General features: G+C 50.8%; 6 protein-coding genes across 6 annotated transcripts; 4 read left to right on the top strand and 2 right to left on the bottom strand.

Annotated features, from left to right (window-relative positions):
* Nucleotides 1–1694: 1694 nt before the first annotated feature.
* ASPGLDRAFT_39263 (PAP/25A associated domain family) lies at nucleotides 1695–5223 on the top strand (the record flags this gene model as incomplete). Its single annotated transcript, XM_022545051.1, has 4 exons — nucleotides 1695–2220; nucleotides 2283–2354; nucleotides 2417–2635; nucleotides 2696–5223. 4 exons carry the CDS (start codon nucleotides 1695–1697, stop codon nucleotides 5221–5223), a joined length of 3345 nt encoding a protein of 1114 aa, XP_022396965.1.
* Nucleotides 5224–5882: 659 nt separating this feature from the next.
* On the top strand, nucleotides 5883–7087 carry ASPGLDRAFT_135239 (bifunctional triacylglycerol lipase/ester hydrolase; the record flags this gene model as incomplete). Its single annotated transcript, XM_022541359.1, has 3 exons — nucleotides 5883–6461; nucleotides 6530–6729; nucleotides 6805–7087. The coding sequence occupies 3 exons, from the start codon at nucleotides 5883–5885 to the stop codon at nucleotides 7085–7087; spliced, it is 1062 nt and encodes a 353-aa protein (XP_022396964.1).
* Nucleotides 7088–7234: 147 nt separating this feature from the next.
* Nucleotides 7235–8499, bottom strand: ASPGLDRAFT_29251 (Dcp1 family protein; the record flags this gene model as incomplete). Its single annotated transcript, XM_022543833.1, has 2 exons — nucleotides 7235–8283; nucleotides 8484–8499. The coding sequence occupies 2 exons, from the start codon at nucleotides 8497–8499 to the stop codon at nucleotides 7235–7237; spliced, it is 1065 nt and encodes a 354-aa protein (XP_022396963.1).
* A 340-nt stretch (nucleotides 8500–8839) lies between these two features.
* On the top strand, nucleotides 8840–12115 carry ASPGLDRAFT_135287 (phosphatase family protein; the record flags this gene model as incomplete). The annotated part of the gene is made up of 3 exons (XM_022541364.1): nucleotides 8840–9161; nucleotides 9225–11856; nucleotides 11902–12115. The coding sequence occupies 3 exons, from the start codon at nucleotides 8840–8842 to the stop codon at nucleotides 12113–12115; spliced, it is 3168 nt and encodes a 1055-aa protein (XP_022396962.1).
* A 338-nt stretch (nucleotides 12116–12453) lies between these two features.
* On the bottom strand, nucleotides 12454–13992 carry ASPGLDRAFT_29249 (uncharacterized protein; the record flags this gene model as incomplete). Its single annotated transcript, XM_022543832.1, has 2 exons — nucleotides 12454–13513; nucleotides 13565–13992. The coding sequence occupies 2 exons, from the start codon at nucleotides 13990–13992 to the stop codon at nucleotides 12454–12456; spliced, it is 1488 nt and encodes a 495-aa protein (XP_022396961.1).
* Nucleotides 13993–15463: 1471 nt separating this feature from the next.
* Nucleotides 15464–16954, top strand: ASPGLDRAFT_135142 (pheromone receptor; the record flags this gene model as incomplete). The annotated part of the gene is made up of 3 exons (XM_022541351.1): nucleotides 15464–16007; nucleotides 16060–16549; nucleotides 16600–16954. 3 exons carry the CDS (start codon nucleotides 15464–15466, stop codon nucleotides 16952–16954), a joined length of 1389 nt encoding a protein of 462 aa, XP_022396960.1.
* Nucleotides 16955–16972: the final 18 nt, after the last annotated feature.

Genomic DNA, 16972 nt, shown 5'->3' with positions numbered 1-16972 from the left:
TACCATGGATGCAATGTTTATATGTTTCCGGACTGCACTCTATTTGTACTCCCAATGCCCCTTTTGGTACAGAGTACGGTAACCAGACTCAATCTGTTACTGATAACAATGACCAGTATGAGTACCAGTATCATGTTGATATATGAGACTTTAAGAGGGCTGCCATAGCATATCCCTCGGTGCTCAGGAGGTGGGGTCGGTCCTCCGGTGATATAACAAAATTAAGAGACTACTATACTCTGTACTGTGATAGAATAATAACCACTTACAGGACAAGCATGCAGAAAGACCGATTAAGGTCCTCACTGGATACCAGTCCTGCACTCCATCCAGACCCCTGTTCAGACAGGAACAAGTTCTGTCCTGTACAGACCACCTGCAGTAGTGGATGCCCTAGGCATGTATGTACACCGGTAGTCCATACAAGTACTCCGTAGACAGAGAGATACTCCGTACAGTCGACACAGGCAGGCATATAAAAAGTGATAGAAGCAATATGGAACAAGATATGCTTCTTTATAGATATCTACCCCGGACAATGAATCCCTCGAATACGAGTGTCCCCCCCGGTCTTTATCGTTGTTCTTTATATTGACCCCGACTTCTTTCAGTACATATTGACCCTGTATAAGATATAGAATAGATCTCAAATCAATCTCTTTACTGCAGACTAACTCCTATTCTGTTTAATAGTTCCTATCTCCGCCCTCGCTCAGTTCTTTCCTTACTGAATCTGGTTCCTGGACAGGTCAGCATACATTCCCTGTATCCGAATCATTCAGGTTTTGGCTTCTTTTGTTTTTTCTTATTTTCCTCTTGGGCTGTATAGTTTTCTTCCCCCCTTTAGATTGTTTTACTGTCACTCAATTCTCATTTAAAATTAATTAAAGTCTGACCACTGATCGTGCAGACTAGCATTAAATAAACGCGAACGTGGGCAACGGCGGATCGACCGCAGAGCGCATCCCCCGAACTCCAATCACCCTTTTCCTCTCCTCTTCTTCACCTCTTCGCCTTTTCGCGCTGTGATCTGTTACTACTTCTTCCTTACGACATTCCAGACCATATTTTCAGCTGAATTCCTTTTTCTTCCCTCCCTATTATCTCACCGTACCAAATACCTTTCCTTCCCCCCAGCAGCGGGCGGCGAAATCCCCCATCTGTTGCTTTGGCTTCTCCGACGCAACTCCCCTACTGCTGCTGCTGCTACTGCTGCTGCACCGACTTACTATAACTGACGACTTCCTCCTCTCCGTCTTTTCTCCCTCCATTCTGACCTCTCCTTGACTCTTCTCGGTGTTTTCATATTTTCCTTCCATTCCTAAATACCTGTCTATCCTATATCGACCCCCGATTTTATTGTTCTCTCGCCACCAATCCTCCCATATTCAGTCTCTTCCATCGGATCCTGCTTTGTGGGTGGTTCTGTTCGGCACACCAAACGTCTCCATATCCGGTCACAAACGCGCTCTCTAGAGATCTCTTTCTACCTATTTTCTTCCCTCTCTCACACTTTCGCCTTTCTAACCCCTCATTCTCGAAGTTTCTTTTTTGGGAGACCAACGTTGTGAAAACGACGTTGGATCTGGTTTCGCTATATGCTGGCAGACAACAACACCCATGGAAACGCCAATTCTCCTGCCCTTCCTGGTGACCACTCACCAATAACCTCCGCAAAACCTTCCTCTTCCCCAATGGCGCCCTCGGACGCTGCTCACACGGCATCAGAGGCTCCGGTTCGCCCGCCATTGACCTCGCATCAATCCAATTCCCTTCCCTCCACGCCCTACCAGCATGCGCGCAACCTCTCCTTCCACTCCCGTTCGCCCTCTCCTCGTCATGGCAATACCTCTCCCCGTTCGACGCACTCCGAAACTACCCACCTCCCTCCTTCGTTACGAAAACCCTTCGCCGGTTGCAAATATGAAACCGCCATGGCGTTCTTCCGGAGACGCATGCCCTATACCATCGGGACTGATCTCTTGCCGGAGGAAAAGGAAGGTCTCAAGGAGAAGCTCGAACCCGAAGAGGAGCAGCGAATCACCAACGATGTAATGGAGGTTTACGATCGGTTACTTCCCTCCGCGGAGAGCGACGACCGACGCCGTCAACTCGTTCGCAAACTCGAAAAACTCTTCAATGATCAGTGGCCGGGCAACAACATCAAAGTTAACGTCTTTGGTTCGTCGGGGAATAAACTCTGTTCCAGTGACTCGGACGGTACGTTTTTTGTTCTTGGGAGACAATATTTTACGGTGAAGGAAGAGGCTGACATGGTTTAGTGGATATATGTATAACTACGACATATAAAGAACTGGAGCACGTGTGTTTATTAGCGGAAGTCCTTGCGCGACGTGAGTCCCATTTCTGGCAACTTTTCTTTGGTCCTATTCTGACAACACAACTCTTCGAACAGACGGCATGGAACGTGTCGTGTGTATATCCCACGCCAAGGTTCCAATCGTAAAGATTTGGGATCCCGAACTCCGGCTGGCGTGTGATATGAACGTCAATAACACATTAGCCCTCGAAAACACCCGCATGGTCCGGACCTATGTCGAGATCGATGAGCGTGTGCGGCCGCTGGCGATGATCATCAAGTACTGGACAAAACGAAGGATACTGAATGATGCTGGTAATTTCACTATCTTTGCTATGAACATTCTTCCGTGGAGGGTTTGACTGACTCATATAGGTCTGGGTGGCACATTAAGTTCCTATACATGGATCTGTTTGATCGTCAATTTTCTTCAAACTAGAGATCCGCCAGTCCTCCCCAGTCTTCAGGCACGTCCTCACAAGAAACGCACAACCGCAGATGGTTTAATGTGTTCCTTTGACGACGATCTCGATGCGCTGGCGGATTTTGGCAAGAAGAACAGACAATCCCTGGGCGAGTTGCTGTTTCAATTCTTCCGTTACTATGCTCACGACCTTAACTACGAAAAGTATGTCGTTTCGGTGCGGGAAGGCAAACTGGTTTCCAAAGAGGCCAAGGGCTGGCATCTACTCCAAAATAACCGCCTTTGCGTCGAAGAACCATTCAACACATCGAGAAATCTGGGCAACACGGCCGACGACACGTCCTTTCGCGGTGTCCACACTGAATTGCGTCGCGCGTTCAAGTTCATTGCCGAGGGAGACCTAACCGACTGTTGTGAACAGTACGAATACCCCCCAGAAGAGGAGCGGACATGGGAACGGCCACCTCCGCAACCGCGACCCGTTCTCTCAGCCCCCTCCAATTCTTCTCGCGGTGGCCGGGGTGGTGGCCGTGGGGGTCGGAATCCAAATCAATACGGCCGTGGAGGCCACACGGGACGTCGAACGTCGAATACTCCGAACAAGGCCAACAATTTCCGCAACAATAACGGCATGAGCGCGTCTGAGCTCTCGCTGCAGGCCCAGCATGCGCAGTATCTGTTACACGACCATCTGTACCAACAAATCCAGATTCTGCAAGCCCAGGAGCAAGAGCTGCGGCTCCAGCTTCAGAGTCAGGCGCTCATTACCGGTCGTTCACCTCCCGTCGTTATTCGTCAACCCTTTATCCAGTTCCCGCTTCCCCAGCAACAGCAACAGCAAAATCAGCAGCAACCACAATCATCACAATCCCCGACACAACAACAGCAACAACAACCGTCGCAGCAGCAAGAGTCGTCCTCGCCACCAACATCTTCTTCGGGTGATGAGAATTCTCGCTCGAGGTCAAGTACGATCAACAATCAGAATGGTGCGTCGGTTCGTCCGCAATATGGCTACTACAACCCGGCCTATTATCCGGTGGCTGTCGCTGGGATGCCGGCAACCACTACCAGCCCTCCATCACCATCGACCGCCGCCGCAATGTCTGAACTCCGTCGCAATCCTCGACGGTCATCAGTGGCAAACGGGTCACCGGGCGCATCGCTGCGCGCACAATCGCAACCTGCACGCTCGATGAACAATACAACGTTACCGAGCTTTGCGCCCCTCTATGCTGTATCACAACCCATGGATGGGTCGCAGACGTCGAAACCGCGTCAAGGCTCAGGTGGCTCACAGGAAGGATCTTCGTCGTCCCAAGGGGAAGAAGAGATCAATGCGTTTACATCTAGCAGCTTGCCTAACGGTGTCCGATCTACATACTTGGACGAAAATCGACCGACCGAGTACATGGGATATTACCTCGCCACCTCGCCGCAGTTGCAGGCCTATCAACAGGCCGGCATGTTATCTTCCCTACCGGCAGCCCCCGTCGGGCTTGCACTACAAAACGGCGGTTTTATCCCCATTGTGAATCCACAGGAGTATATGGCTGCAATGTCAGCATCCCAGGATGCCTTTGCAGGCTCATCTGACACACAGTCAACATCGACCAACAAGACAGTGACACCGCAGGCGCCGTCATCGCAACGGTCGACGCCTCGAGCTGCGACGTCTGCAGATCGCGGGCCACTAATTGTGGATGGGTCCGTGCCTCCTAGCGAACCTCGTCCTGTGTATCCGATTGAACACATAGATTCATACGCTTCGTCGAGTCAGTATAACTCGAATTCGGACGATCCTAACACCGACACTCCGGCTAGTGCCTCGGATACCTTTTCTCAGGATTATCAGGACAACAGCTCTGTCGATATCGACCATACCTCATCCTGGTATTCGCGGCCGGCTGACGCCCCAAAGCCCGCCCAATCCGGCGAGCCTCTGGTAAACGGTCATAGCAACGGGAAGCCGGGATTGCTTTCAACCAGACTACAAAACCTTCACCATTCAAACACGGAGAAGGTGGCGGAGCCCCCGTTGAAATCGGGAAAGACTCATCATCCGGCCGCCAAGGACACGCTCAATCATCGCCAATCTGCGTCGACGGAGAAAGGGCAGTCAGCGTCTGGTTCTGCAACGACAGGAACCGAGTCAACATCAACATCCCATCACAAACGTCGACCCAACGGTGTCGATGCGTCTGAAAAGGTCCACGGAGTCAATCACAAGTCAAAACCTAAGGGCCGGCACGATGCATCTCATCATCACTCGTCCGCGGACAAAGAACGACATCACGACCATCATGCATCCCGCAAGATGAATGGGGTGAACACGACTCATGACTCTAATCACGGCAATGGTGGCTGGCAGACCAACAAAAAGAAGAAACAGAAGAACGCCAGGTCAAACGCGGCCAGTGCTCATCACCACGGCGGAGAACCACTCCCGGCTGACGAATCGATGCGGAAAGGTGGTTAAAACAGCGACAGATACCATCCTTCGGTTTAAATTTTTTTTTTTTTTTTTTTTTTTTTCTTTACGATTCCTTTTCCCATACGTCTTTTTGGGACTGTTGCATTCGCGGGAAAATGGAAGAAAATAACCAAAATTTCGAATAGAGTACAAATGTTTCACATATTTCGATATCCAGTTTGCAGACCGTTGTGGTCCAGTTGAGATTTGGGGAAGCCAACCTACGTTCTGGTATGTCTTTTTATTACCATGGCTGTGCCATGCATGCGAACAGAGTGAACAGAGTATATGATTGTTTTTTTTTTTTTTTTTTTTTTTTTTCCGAGGTCGTTTTTTGTTTTTTTGGCGCATTTGTTGTGTTTGTTTTTTTCATCAATGGAACATGAGAAAGCCTGGTCGCATCAATGGCATTTTTTGTATAGTACGGCCCTGAATTGATCAATACGAATAAAGAGATTTAAATGTGAGAACTGGTTCAAAGTAGACACCTCGAATTGAACTTGGATAGAGTTCCAGTGATCTGATAACAACTTAAGCCGAGGCACCTTATCGATTGATCTCCGACGCCAATCAATCCCTGACTTGCTATCCTTCTGTTCAATTGTATATAGCACACCAGGATATCGGGACATATACCAAGCATTTGCCCGTTTATACAAACGGAAATGTCCCTCATAACCCCAGATTCCTTCTTGCGCCTCCCTGCAAACGCCAATGGCGACAAGGCACCGATAACCATCTTCTTCATCACCGGCAACCCAGGCCTAATCGGCTACTACCATACTTTTCTCTCTTTGTTGTCTGACAGGTTGGGATTGGATGGTGGGAGTTCGTTCCAGGTTTTTGGGCATAGTCTTGCGGGGTTTGAATTGTCCAAGGAACAGGAGGGAAGGAAAGAGAAAGCGGTGGGAGAGGGAGAGGAAAAGGGACATTACTATAACCTCGAAGAACAGATTTCTTATGTCCAAAGGAAACTGGGCAGTTTCATCACAAACCACTATGAGCAGAATCAACAAAATCATGATGGAGAGGTGCCCAAAGTGATACTCATCGGCCACTCAGTCGGCACTTACATCGCCATGGAAGTCCTCCGACGACACCGTGAAAGACAGCGCCAGCATGCAACTACAATCACAACCCCCTCAAATAACACCACAGCAGCAGAATTCGACATCATCGGCGGGGTCATGCTCTTCCCTACTGTCGTGGATATTGCCAAGTCGCCTGCTGGGCAGCGATTAAGCGTTCGTTTCTTTACCTCTTCTCATGTCAATTATAGTGGACGTTGGCTAATACAGTTAATAATGTGCAGAAGCTACTGAGCTTGATTCCTGGCCTCGCGGTTATAGCGAGTTTATTTGCTAGGGTACTGTCGGCTTTACTTCCTGGTGGACTTCTGCGTTTGGTCGTCGCCGCGTTTATGAGCTTGTCTTCGTCGCTGGAGTCGCCGGATAGAGTTGTTGTTGATACGACGTGTGGGTTTTTGGGGAGTAGGGGGGTTAGGCAAGCTTTGTACGTCCCTACTTTCCTTCTCCATTTACTTTCTTCTTTGACACCTCGGATTGGATACGAACTGACTGGTGGCAGACATCTCGGGGCCGACGAAATGCAAACAATCACATCCGACAAATGGTCCGATGATATATGGGGTATGTCGGATGTTGAAGAGCCGCTTGCGAAGTTGTTTTTCTACTTTGGGAGGAATGATCATTGGGTTGCGGAGAGGACGAGGGATGAGATTATTGCTGTGCGGGGGAAGGATAGTGACAATGAAATTGGGAAAGGGAATGGGCCTACGATGGTGGTTTGTGAGGATGGGTTGCCGCATGCTTTTTGTTTGAGTGAGTTCTTTTACACTTCTTTTTGGTGAAGAATAGGGTGGGTTGGCTAACTGTCTAGGATTTAACGAGGTCATGGCAAGGAAAACGGAGGATATGATTCGGGCAATTGTGGAGGGTCAAGTGCGGTAAGACTTGTATAGTATGGGTATCTCGACAGTGTACTATGTTCGACTCTTTTAAGTATATGCCTGACCACCCTGATGCGCCAATCCTGCTCTTCGGAAAAGATCTCCCAACACATCCTGCTGCTGCGGCTGTGACTGCGGCGGAGGCATACCCATCGGCGGCTGTGGTGGTGCTTGCTGTGGTGGTGCTTGCTGCGGCGGCCATTCCATACCGAATTGGTGCGCCCTCACCGTCCATCCATCATCCTGCGCCCTCTGCTGTCCGAAAAGATCCTTCAACGAAACCTGTCTCCCCATCGGAACACTCGACTGCACCTCCTCGAGCGGCGCGGCTGTCGTCGCCGCCGCTTCAGCGGCCATGTGTAGTCCGTTCTGCTGCGAAGCTTCGAGACGCTCGCGGGCGATCCGGAGACTATGTCCAGCATGCACAGCACATTCACGAACCATCTGAGCATTAATAGTACGTGTCTGCGCAGTCGAGTTCGGCGGTGGCTCCGAGTAAATCCAAAGACCGTAGATCCGCACATCACCATTCCCACCAGCCGGTTTCCCCCCGTTACCCCCATTCCTCCCATTCGCATCAACTGCCTCCTCATCACTCTTAAGAATCACATAATCCTCCGTAATCTCCACATTCTCCCCATCCGTCAACGGGATATCAAAATTATTCAACCCCCGCCGATTCAACACAAACGCAGTATACCGCTCCTCCCCCAGCGCGCCCTGCGTCAAGTTACACACAAACAACGTCCCCTCAACCCCGCTTTTCTCCCACTGCCGTGATGCCGGGTTGAAGATGTAGACGACGGCGTAGGGGGCTAGGGAGATGATGGAGTTGATGCGTGGGTTGTGGCGGCGGAGGACGGCGAGGTTGAGTTCTTCATTTGAGCGGAGGGGTGGGCGGGGGGTGGATTCTTGCTCTTGGTCTGTATATTGGTCGATTTGTTGTTGGGAGGGTTGGGCGTCGGAGAGGTAGTTGGCGTAGTTGTCGGATTCGTAGTCGGAGGGTTGGTAGTGGGTGTTGTTGCTGTTGTTGTTGTTGTGACGGGGGTTATTGTTGTTGTTGTTTGGGCGGCGGGCTTTGCGGAATGTCATGGTTGCTGTCTGGTTGTAGAGATATAGAGATATAGATGAAAAAAGCTGTCAGGTACGGTAGATGAGAGGTTGTTGTGGTGAAGGTTAAGATGAATGCAGCAGGCCCCGCAAGAAGAACTTCAGCCGCTTCCCAATTAACCTCGACGATCTGAACCTACGACCAACCTTCTAGTTCTCTTTCTACTCTCTACTGAGAAACACATACCCTCCTCTCTTGCCATAATTGGTATACTGAATTATTCGCCTGGCTACTGCAATTACTTCCGCTCGCCTCTCGCCTTCTGTCGTCATCCCTCCCGTCAGCCCTCTGCCACCGCACCCTTACCACCATACAACAACGACACTCATAAGGGATTCGCTCAGTCTGGGAATCTCAAAATGCAGGTATAATTGTGCTCTGTGCGACCGGCCCCATCCTGGTGTCGTGCGAGTGTCTCGATCGAGCGAGACGTGCTCGTTATATACTCCGCATGAAAATACACAACCATACTTAATGAGGCCATGCGCATAGACTACACACGATAGTCTGACAAGAGAATACGAAAAAACTACACGTCCAACATGAGTCCCAGCGCGGAGCAACAGTCCGCCCCCGGGGGATACACCTCGGACAGCGACAACAGTGCAGTCTCTCCCGGCGGCGGCCCTCTCGATCCCTTCTCGCTTTCGCAGGGCGTCAGAGCACGCAAGTCAGAATACACCCGGCAAGAAATGATCCGGATTAAAGTCGCTACATGGAACGTCGCCGGCATACACGGTGCAGAAGAAGACATCGGGAAATGGTTTGTGAACAGCAAGGGAATTAGCGAGGGTCTGTCGGGGGTACATATCTCGGACACTGGGAAGCCCGAGGCATGGAACGAGAGAAAGGACGGTGATGCTGGTACGGGACGGAGAAGGTCGTCTACGGATGCTTCGGACAGGCAACGGAGACGCGGATCCGCAGTTCCATCGGCAGACTTTGAGTCTGATGATGTTGGGCTCTATGCTCTTGGATTGCAGGAAATTGTTGATATCTCGTCTGCGACGGAGGCTTTGAGGCCGTTTACTGATCCGGCGCCGGCGAATAGGTGGAAGACGGCGGTTCAGAAGGCCCTGCCGCCTGGGTACCAGCTTGTCGCTGAGACGCAGCTGCTTGGTTTGCTGCTTCTTATTTATGCGGCGCCTCGGGTTGTCAATAATATATCAGGCGTTAGTACTTCCAGTATAGGTACTGGATTGTTGGGATACATGGGCAACAAAGGCGCCGTGTCGACACGTGTTGTGCTTGGGGAGACTACATCTATGGTCTTTGTGAATTCGCACTTGGCAGCTGGTTCGGATAAGGGTAACTTGGAGCGGCGGAATTGGGATGCCGCTCAGATCATCAGCCGCACGAAATATTCTTCCATCGATCTTGAGAAGGGTCCTCCGGATTACATCGGGAAAGAGGACTTTGCCTTCTGGTTTGGTGATCTTAACTATCGACTTGGGGATATCCCAGGAGGTGATGTGCGCCAGGTCCTGTCTCGACACACGGACAACGAATATGACAAGCGACACCAGTCGACACGTACACTCGATGACCGTCCCTCATCTCCGCGCATCATTGTCGAGGAGGGAGAACAGGATCCGCCATTGAGCAGCGCAAGCAAAGGCCATCCGGCGCTGTCGGACAAAGAGATTGACCCGCATACTGACCCGGCTTCTCTTCAGACTACTATCGCTTCTCTTCTCCCTCATGACCAGCTTCGTATACAGCAACAGAATGGAAAGGCTTTCCACGAGGGATGGCGGGAAGGCGATATCACCTTCCTACCGACTTATAAATATGACGTGGGTAGCGTGGCCAGGTTCGACTCGAGCGAGAAACATAGAGGACCTAGTTGGTGCGATCGGATCCTGTTCCGGACACGCGAGGACAAACAGAGACATGAGCGACTCGACCGCGAGCTCGCAGAGTCTCGAAGGAAGGACGAAGAGATGAAGGCTCGGGGCTTGGACAAGGCTGCGGCTGATGATAATGTACTGTTCGATTACGACCCGGAAGTCGATGGCGCGGATAGTGTCGAGGAAAATGAGCCATCCAAGGATAAGTCTGATGATGGTACGTCATCGGAGTATCAGCTTGAACGGGACGGCCCTATTCGACTCGAGTACTACGTGTCGCATCAGGGCATTCTATCTTCTGACCACAAGCCATTGGATGCTGGTTTCACGCTTACTTTCGAATCTGTGATTCCGGAATTGAGAGCTAAGGTACACCAAGAAGTCGTGCGAGAGTTGGATAAGGCCGAGAATGAAGCCCGCCCAGGCCTGACTGTCGTGGTGGATAAATATGAAGAAGACATCCGGAACGTCGAAGAAAAGGAAGACCCCAATTCTCTGGACTTTGGCGGCATAACGGTTGATGTGCCTGTTACTCGTTCATTGACTGTTGCCAACACCAGCAGCGTGCCGGCTACGTTCACATTCGACAAGCCTAATCCCGAACAAAGGCAGTTTTTGTGGCTTGACTATAGAATCAGCCTACGAACCGAGTTTGAACACGATGGTAAAAAGTCCAAGACACCCGAGCGGGAAAAGACGTTAGTCCCAGGCGAGGTTGCCAACATCGAGGTCACGGCGCACGTACAAGATCTCGAAACAATCCGCCTGCTGAACCACGGTCTCGTTAGGCTTGAGGAAATCTTGGTCCTCCGTGTAGCCAACGGCCCGGACCATTTCATCTGTGTCTATGGACAATGGCTACCCACGTGTTTCGGCCGGAGCGTGGTGGATCTTACACGCATGCCTGAAGCAGGTGCACGCAGCTTGGTTGCCCCGCAACCGCCAGAGCAGGCTAAGGACGACAAGGGCATCCGTCTTTCTGCCCCTCGCGAGCTTTTCCGTGTGACAGAAGCGATCTCTGAACTCTCCGAACGCGCCGTTGCGGAATGGGGTATGACACGAGGCGATTCCGAAGACAGCACTCCGCCATGGAAGACAGAACCCTACGGACCAGGATGGCCATTCAACCCAGAGACATGGACACTGAAAGGTCGCGACGAGCGCGCACCACTACTAGCACGTGTCCGCGAATCGCTAGACACCAACGGCTCTCTAACCACCATCTTCGAACCCGAAATATCCTCTCTCGAGCGCCTAGAAATCCTCAGCGAAACCCTAATGGTCTTCCTCCGCTCCCTAAACGACGGCATAATCACAGCAGACGTCTGGCAAAACATGAACTCTCAAATCCAAGCAAGAGAGAAAGCCAAACAATCCCCTCTCTCCTGGGAAGAAACACAAGCCTGGGTCCTCGAGAACCTATCCTACTCCCCCGCCCACAGCGTCTCCTTTACCTTCGTGACATTTATGCTCGCCCGCATCGCCAACGAAGTCGCACCCGCACTCTCCATGCCCCCACCCCGCCCATCCTCCCACCACCAACACTCCAAGAAGTCCTCCGAAGACAAAAAACGCCAGCAACAATCACCCCGCGAGACAGAAGACCAGCAGGCCGAGAATTCCGCCCCGCCGCCCACCCCGGCTTCCTCGGCAGCGTTCATCTCAGCGGGGTCCTTCCGTCGCCAGTCGCGCTCGTTCACTACATCCTCGTCCTCGAGCTCCTCGACTGATAGCGGCAAAGCCGCTACTACCAGCGGTAATGTCAACGGGAACATAGCCGCGCATCGACAGGCCGTTGAGACCGCGTTCGCGAGTATGTTTGCGAATCTGCTGATTTCGGGGGACGTGCCTGTTCCGTCGAAGGAAAAGGAGAGAAGGGCGCTGGAGGAGCGGAAGAGGAGTGTTGTTGAGCCGTTTTTGAAGATTATTGGGGTAGATAATCAGGGGCCTTCGGGGGGTGGGTCTTGACCTCTCTTATCTTTTAGAAACGTTTTATATTATATAGAGATGGGATAAATGGATGGAAGTGGTTTGTATACGTATCGTCTGTCCGTGTCATTTTGTCCCGTTTAAGATCAAGAGTTTGTACGTGGTGTTTGGGTTATAGAGTTATGATAGATGAGAGAGCATGTGCTTATGCGAATATGATTGACGTTAGATTGTTAGGTGGCATTAGTCTGCTATATATATCCCGCTGTATAGTCACGCTCAACAAGAGTATAAGGGCTCTTAAATCATTTCCAAAATTCACCAAACCCGCTATTAGCTCCCAAAACGCTAGTATATATCAACAGACAAGAAGGGAATCAGCTATGCTCCCGAATAGGCTTCAAACTCGTCGTCCCATCTGGTAAACCTTGGGTAGCCTTCTTGAACCGCCGTGGAGGCGGCGACGCACGGTTTTGCGGCACCTTCCCTTTACTCCGCTTCAGCGATGACAGCGAAGATGGCTTCCCCCTAAAGCCCTTGAAATAATCCCAACACCGCGTAACAACCCGGAACGGCAACGCCGTTAACGACATGAATATATGAACCGGGACAAGCATAGCCGTATATGACCATTCGACGAGCCGGAATACAAACCCGCGGTTTCGATAGCGATCACCAGAGCGATGTGCAGCGGCTGCTAACGAGAGGGCGTCGCGGACTTGTGTTTCCAGATCCCGGAATCTGGTGTCTGTTTCGTATGAAGTGACGGTAGTGCGCTTTTCATAGCGGCGGACTGCGCGGTTTAGAGCGTCGATTTCGGGTTGGATGGCTTTTCGAGTTTCAGTGGTTGTTTGGGATACGATGGTTTGGTTCTTTTCGTTTTCTTGTTTTGGTGATTCTGGTTGGCTTTGGGGCGACTGTTCGGATGAAAGTCGTGCAGCTGCTGCCTCTGCGATGTGGACTTCGAGTTCTTCCAGTCGCTTGCTGAGGTCTGCGACTTTGCTGGCGTCGATTCTGTCTTCTTCGTAGTGTGATGCGGAGTGGACGGTTCGTTGGAGGTGAAGCGTGCGCGCTTGTACCATCCGCAGGAGATGTGCGAACGGTCGGATCTCCGACGCAAGCAGGAAAATGGTCAGATTGTAATTCGATACCAGGCCTTCCGATGGCCGTGATAGTTTAGATCTGATGGTATGCAAGAGCCATGTTCCGATCATGGGAAAGATGAAGCATGATGCGAGAGCTGCGAGTTCGTGGATCATGAGTTCGCGATTAGCTGCATTGGCGACGGCAGATGCTCGCTGCGATTCTTTTCTTGTTTCAGTGTTCGATGGTGACTTTTCGCGTGTATTCCCTGATGTTGCTTGCTCGTCATCCGACTCTTCCTCTGGTTCATAGTACTTGTCTTGGCGGACTGCCTGAGCGGAACGATACCAATCCCTGAATATTATCAGCAGATGAAAGGAGAAAAGAAAAGAAAGCAAGACATACCATGGTAGTCGAACAGACCAATTTAAGAAAATTGCCGCCAAGACCAGCAAAGTGATGTCAGTGACTACAGCACCTCCATTTTTAAAGAACAGCCCGGCGATTGCGGGGAACAAAGCCAGACCCAGCGGTGCGGATTGCCAATGCGATTCCTCCTGCAAGTCGACAGCGTTGGTTCGTCTGGACACGCGGGGAAGGAACAGGTCGTCCGTGGAGGATCGTATCGAGTTCCGTGCCTCGGATACCGAGTCCGATAGGGTGGAATTCCGGCGTAACACCGATGTCGAGTTCAAGTCCTCTGCGAATGTTGTTGTCGCGGCTCGAGCCGGACCGCGTTGACGGAGACCGGAATTATTGTCTTCTTTATCTTTGCTAGAATTGTCCGTGAAAGAAGTCCGGGGTGAAGGTGTTGGCCGAGGTTGTTCCGTCATGATTAACAGGGACCTGAGCGCGATCAGCCATGTGATATCAATTAATCCATGCTCTATGGACAGCAACAAGAGAAACGACCCGTGAACGTACCATAGAAACTGCACCCGACTTCTCTGGAGCACGGACTTAGTTTGCTGGAACTGCGACTCGGAAGTGTGAAGTGGTGTGTGGTGTACAAGTGAACGGTGAGGACAGGGCTGACAGGTTAACTCAGCTATGACGACATGTGACTCGGCGGAGCCAGGAATCTTTGTTTTGGCTTGCTGACTCTGGTTAACAAGCAGACATATCTTGTTTGCGACCTGGTCATGGCTCTATTTTCCATAGCTGACGGCAGGTCATGTACAGAGAGTACAATGCTGCAATTGGCCGCCCGGGAGTCCGTCAACATCCCACTCCGCTATGGCCAAAACGGGCTATCGCAGGAACCCCATATGCAACACTTCTTTGCCGGGGCTGAAGAAAGGAGAATGTATTGCTCATAGAGGCTTTTGTTTCTTTGAGTCCATCGTCAAGCCAGCCAACAATTACTGAATGGGGCTATTCTTGGAAGTCGTTTTGTGCTGCGAACCGCTGTCAACCTGTCAAGCCAGAGCTTGTCAGCCAATGGTCTTTAAAGGACGCAGTCATGGGTAATAGACTCACGGAAAACCCGTGAGAAATCATTTTTGGCTCACTTTCCAGTCTAGTGATGGCAATGGCTTGCTGAGCCCACCCATCACAGGCCATAGCGAGACCAGATCTCGAGAAAAGCTCGGAAATGCAACCTCATCACCATATTAGCTTGAGTTTTGATTTCCCAAGGAACACTGTCTCATGGAGATCATAACCAGGATACGCAGTGAAGTTGGACGAAGGAAGGACGAAAATGAGGGTCAATAACGGCTGTCAATGGGAGACGGCTCTATTGATACCCCAATGCGGTAAAGCGGCATCTCGCCACAACCGCGCAGCGCAACAACAACGACAACCTTTTGATTCTCTTTCTTTCTACTTTCATCTTGACTTCACTCGGTCTTTATTCAATCATCACAAGCTCCAATCGATCAATGGGCAGGTTTCCTATTCAGTTGGCCCCGTCACGGCCATTGACCATGTACAAGTATACAGACTCGCCTGGTCCCGTCGGGGTCCGATTCAATATGAACGGCCTACCTCATTTCTCACTCTTTTTATTTCTATATCCAGCAAAGTGACTGCTCTGTCTCATCCTGACGTGCAGTGAACACTTCTCTCCCGGTTTCATCCCGTTGTTGTTTCTCTTATTGGCGTCAATAGAAGATATCACGGGCCATTCTCCTGCTTCACTCCTTTCTCTTCCATGTCTTTTTTTTAAAGAATGATGCCAGTACATTGCTCCTTGTCTTTTCATCATATTCTTTTGCCTCATTGATTCGAAAGGAAACTGGCGTCGAAGACCTCGAAGTTCATACTCATCTACATCCAGTTGCACGCTCGATATTCGTCAAAATGGTCTATTCGCAGGCGGTGGCCATTCCTTTCCTATCCATTATTGGTATCTGCATCATCATCGTCCCCTTGATTCTACACATCAAGAACAAAAACTACCCGTCCGCCGGCATCCTCATCTGGTTCGTCTTACTCAACCTCTTCAACATCATCAATGCCTTCATTTGGTCAAGCGATGATACCGACTCGTGGTGGGATGGCACTGGTCTTTGCGACTTTGAGGTCAAGATCATGATTGCCAGTTACGTCGCGGTCCCCGGAGGGCTGCTGTGTGTGTTCCGCAGTCTGGCTCGGGTGCTGGATACCAGATGTGCAACTCTCGTTCCCGATAAGAAGCAGCGCTGGCGCAATCGTGGCATGGAGATACTGTTCTGTGTTGTGGTTCCGCTTCTTTCGATGGCCACCCAAATCTTCTACCAGAAGAGTCGGTACATGGTTTATCAAGTCTCGGGCTGCATCAACAACTTCGATGATAGCCCCATTTCACTTGCGCTTGCGTTCATCTGGCCGCCTATAATCTGCCTGCCTGCGTGCTGGTACTGCGGTATGTATGCCAACTTATTTATCACACGGGATTTGTGGCTGACATTGTCTAGGTCTGGTTCTTCACCGTCTACGTCTGTATCGAAGCCAATTCGGAGACATCCTCAACGCATCCAACAGCAACATCAACAAATCCCGATTCATACGCCTCTTCTCTCTAAACTTCATTATGCTCGTCATCATTTTCCCGATCCAATGCTACGTCGTCTGGCAAAACACAGTCCTCTCGTTTCCCTGGCATACCTATTCCTGGAGCGCAGTCCATGGGCCGGAGTGGAATACAATCGTCAAGTATACTACCGGTGGAAATGCATTTTTTGACCGCTGGGTCCCTATTGCCGCATGCTTTCTTGTGTTCGTCTTCTTTGGCTGCGGTAAAGATGCCAATGAGCTGTATCGGTCGTTCTTGAGGTCCTTAGGGCTTGACCGCTGCTTTGCTTGTCTTGACACGGAGTATAACCGTCGGACAAGTATGAACAGTTCTTCCGGCAGCAGGGTTAAGTTGCTGTTCAACAAGAACAAGAGATGGACCTCTACCTCAAGGTACGCATTCCCTCCACCCGTTCAAATTGACAATATTCTAACAACGCCAGAACCTACGTAAACACCAACACCGCCTCCACAACCCCCACAACACGTCAATCCTACCACGACATCGAAAAAGGCATGCCCTCAATCCGCATCGACGACGACCAAAACTCCCACCCCGAAGAAAAATCCTGGTTCCGATCCTTCTTCCACCGACCCGCTCCTTCGAAATCTTCCAACCACGAAAGACACCCCTCCCATCTTTCATTGTCAGGCCAGAATACCGTGTCCACGAATGCTTGGGCTGGGATGAGTCGGAGCCGTGGAAGTGATGAATTCAGTCCGAGTCCGAGTAGGAGAGATTTTATTCGGGTGAGGCAGGAGATTAGCCAGGAGAGTGTTATGCAGGAGGTCTTATGAGGTGTTTCTTTAGGTTGA

This window comes from Aspergillus glaucus, assembly GCF_001890805.1.
Source record: "Aspergillus glaucus CBS 516.65 unplaced genomic scaffold ASPGLscaffold_25, whole genome shotgun sequence".
NCBI classification, from domain to species: Eukaryota; Fungi; Ascomycota; class Eurotiomycetes; order Eurotiales; family Aspergillaceae; genus Aspergillus; species Aspergillus glaucus.
The sequence above is the reverse complement of the archived record's forward strand: the minus strand, read 5'-3'. Positions and strand labels throughout refer to the sequence as shown.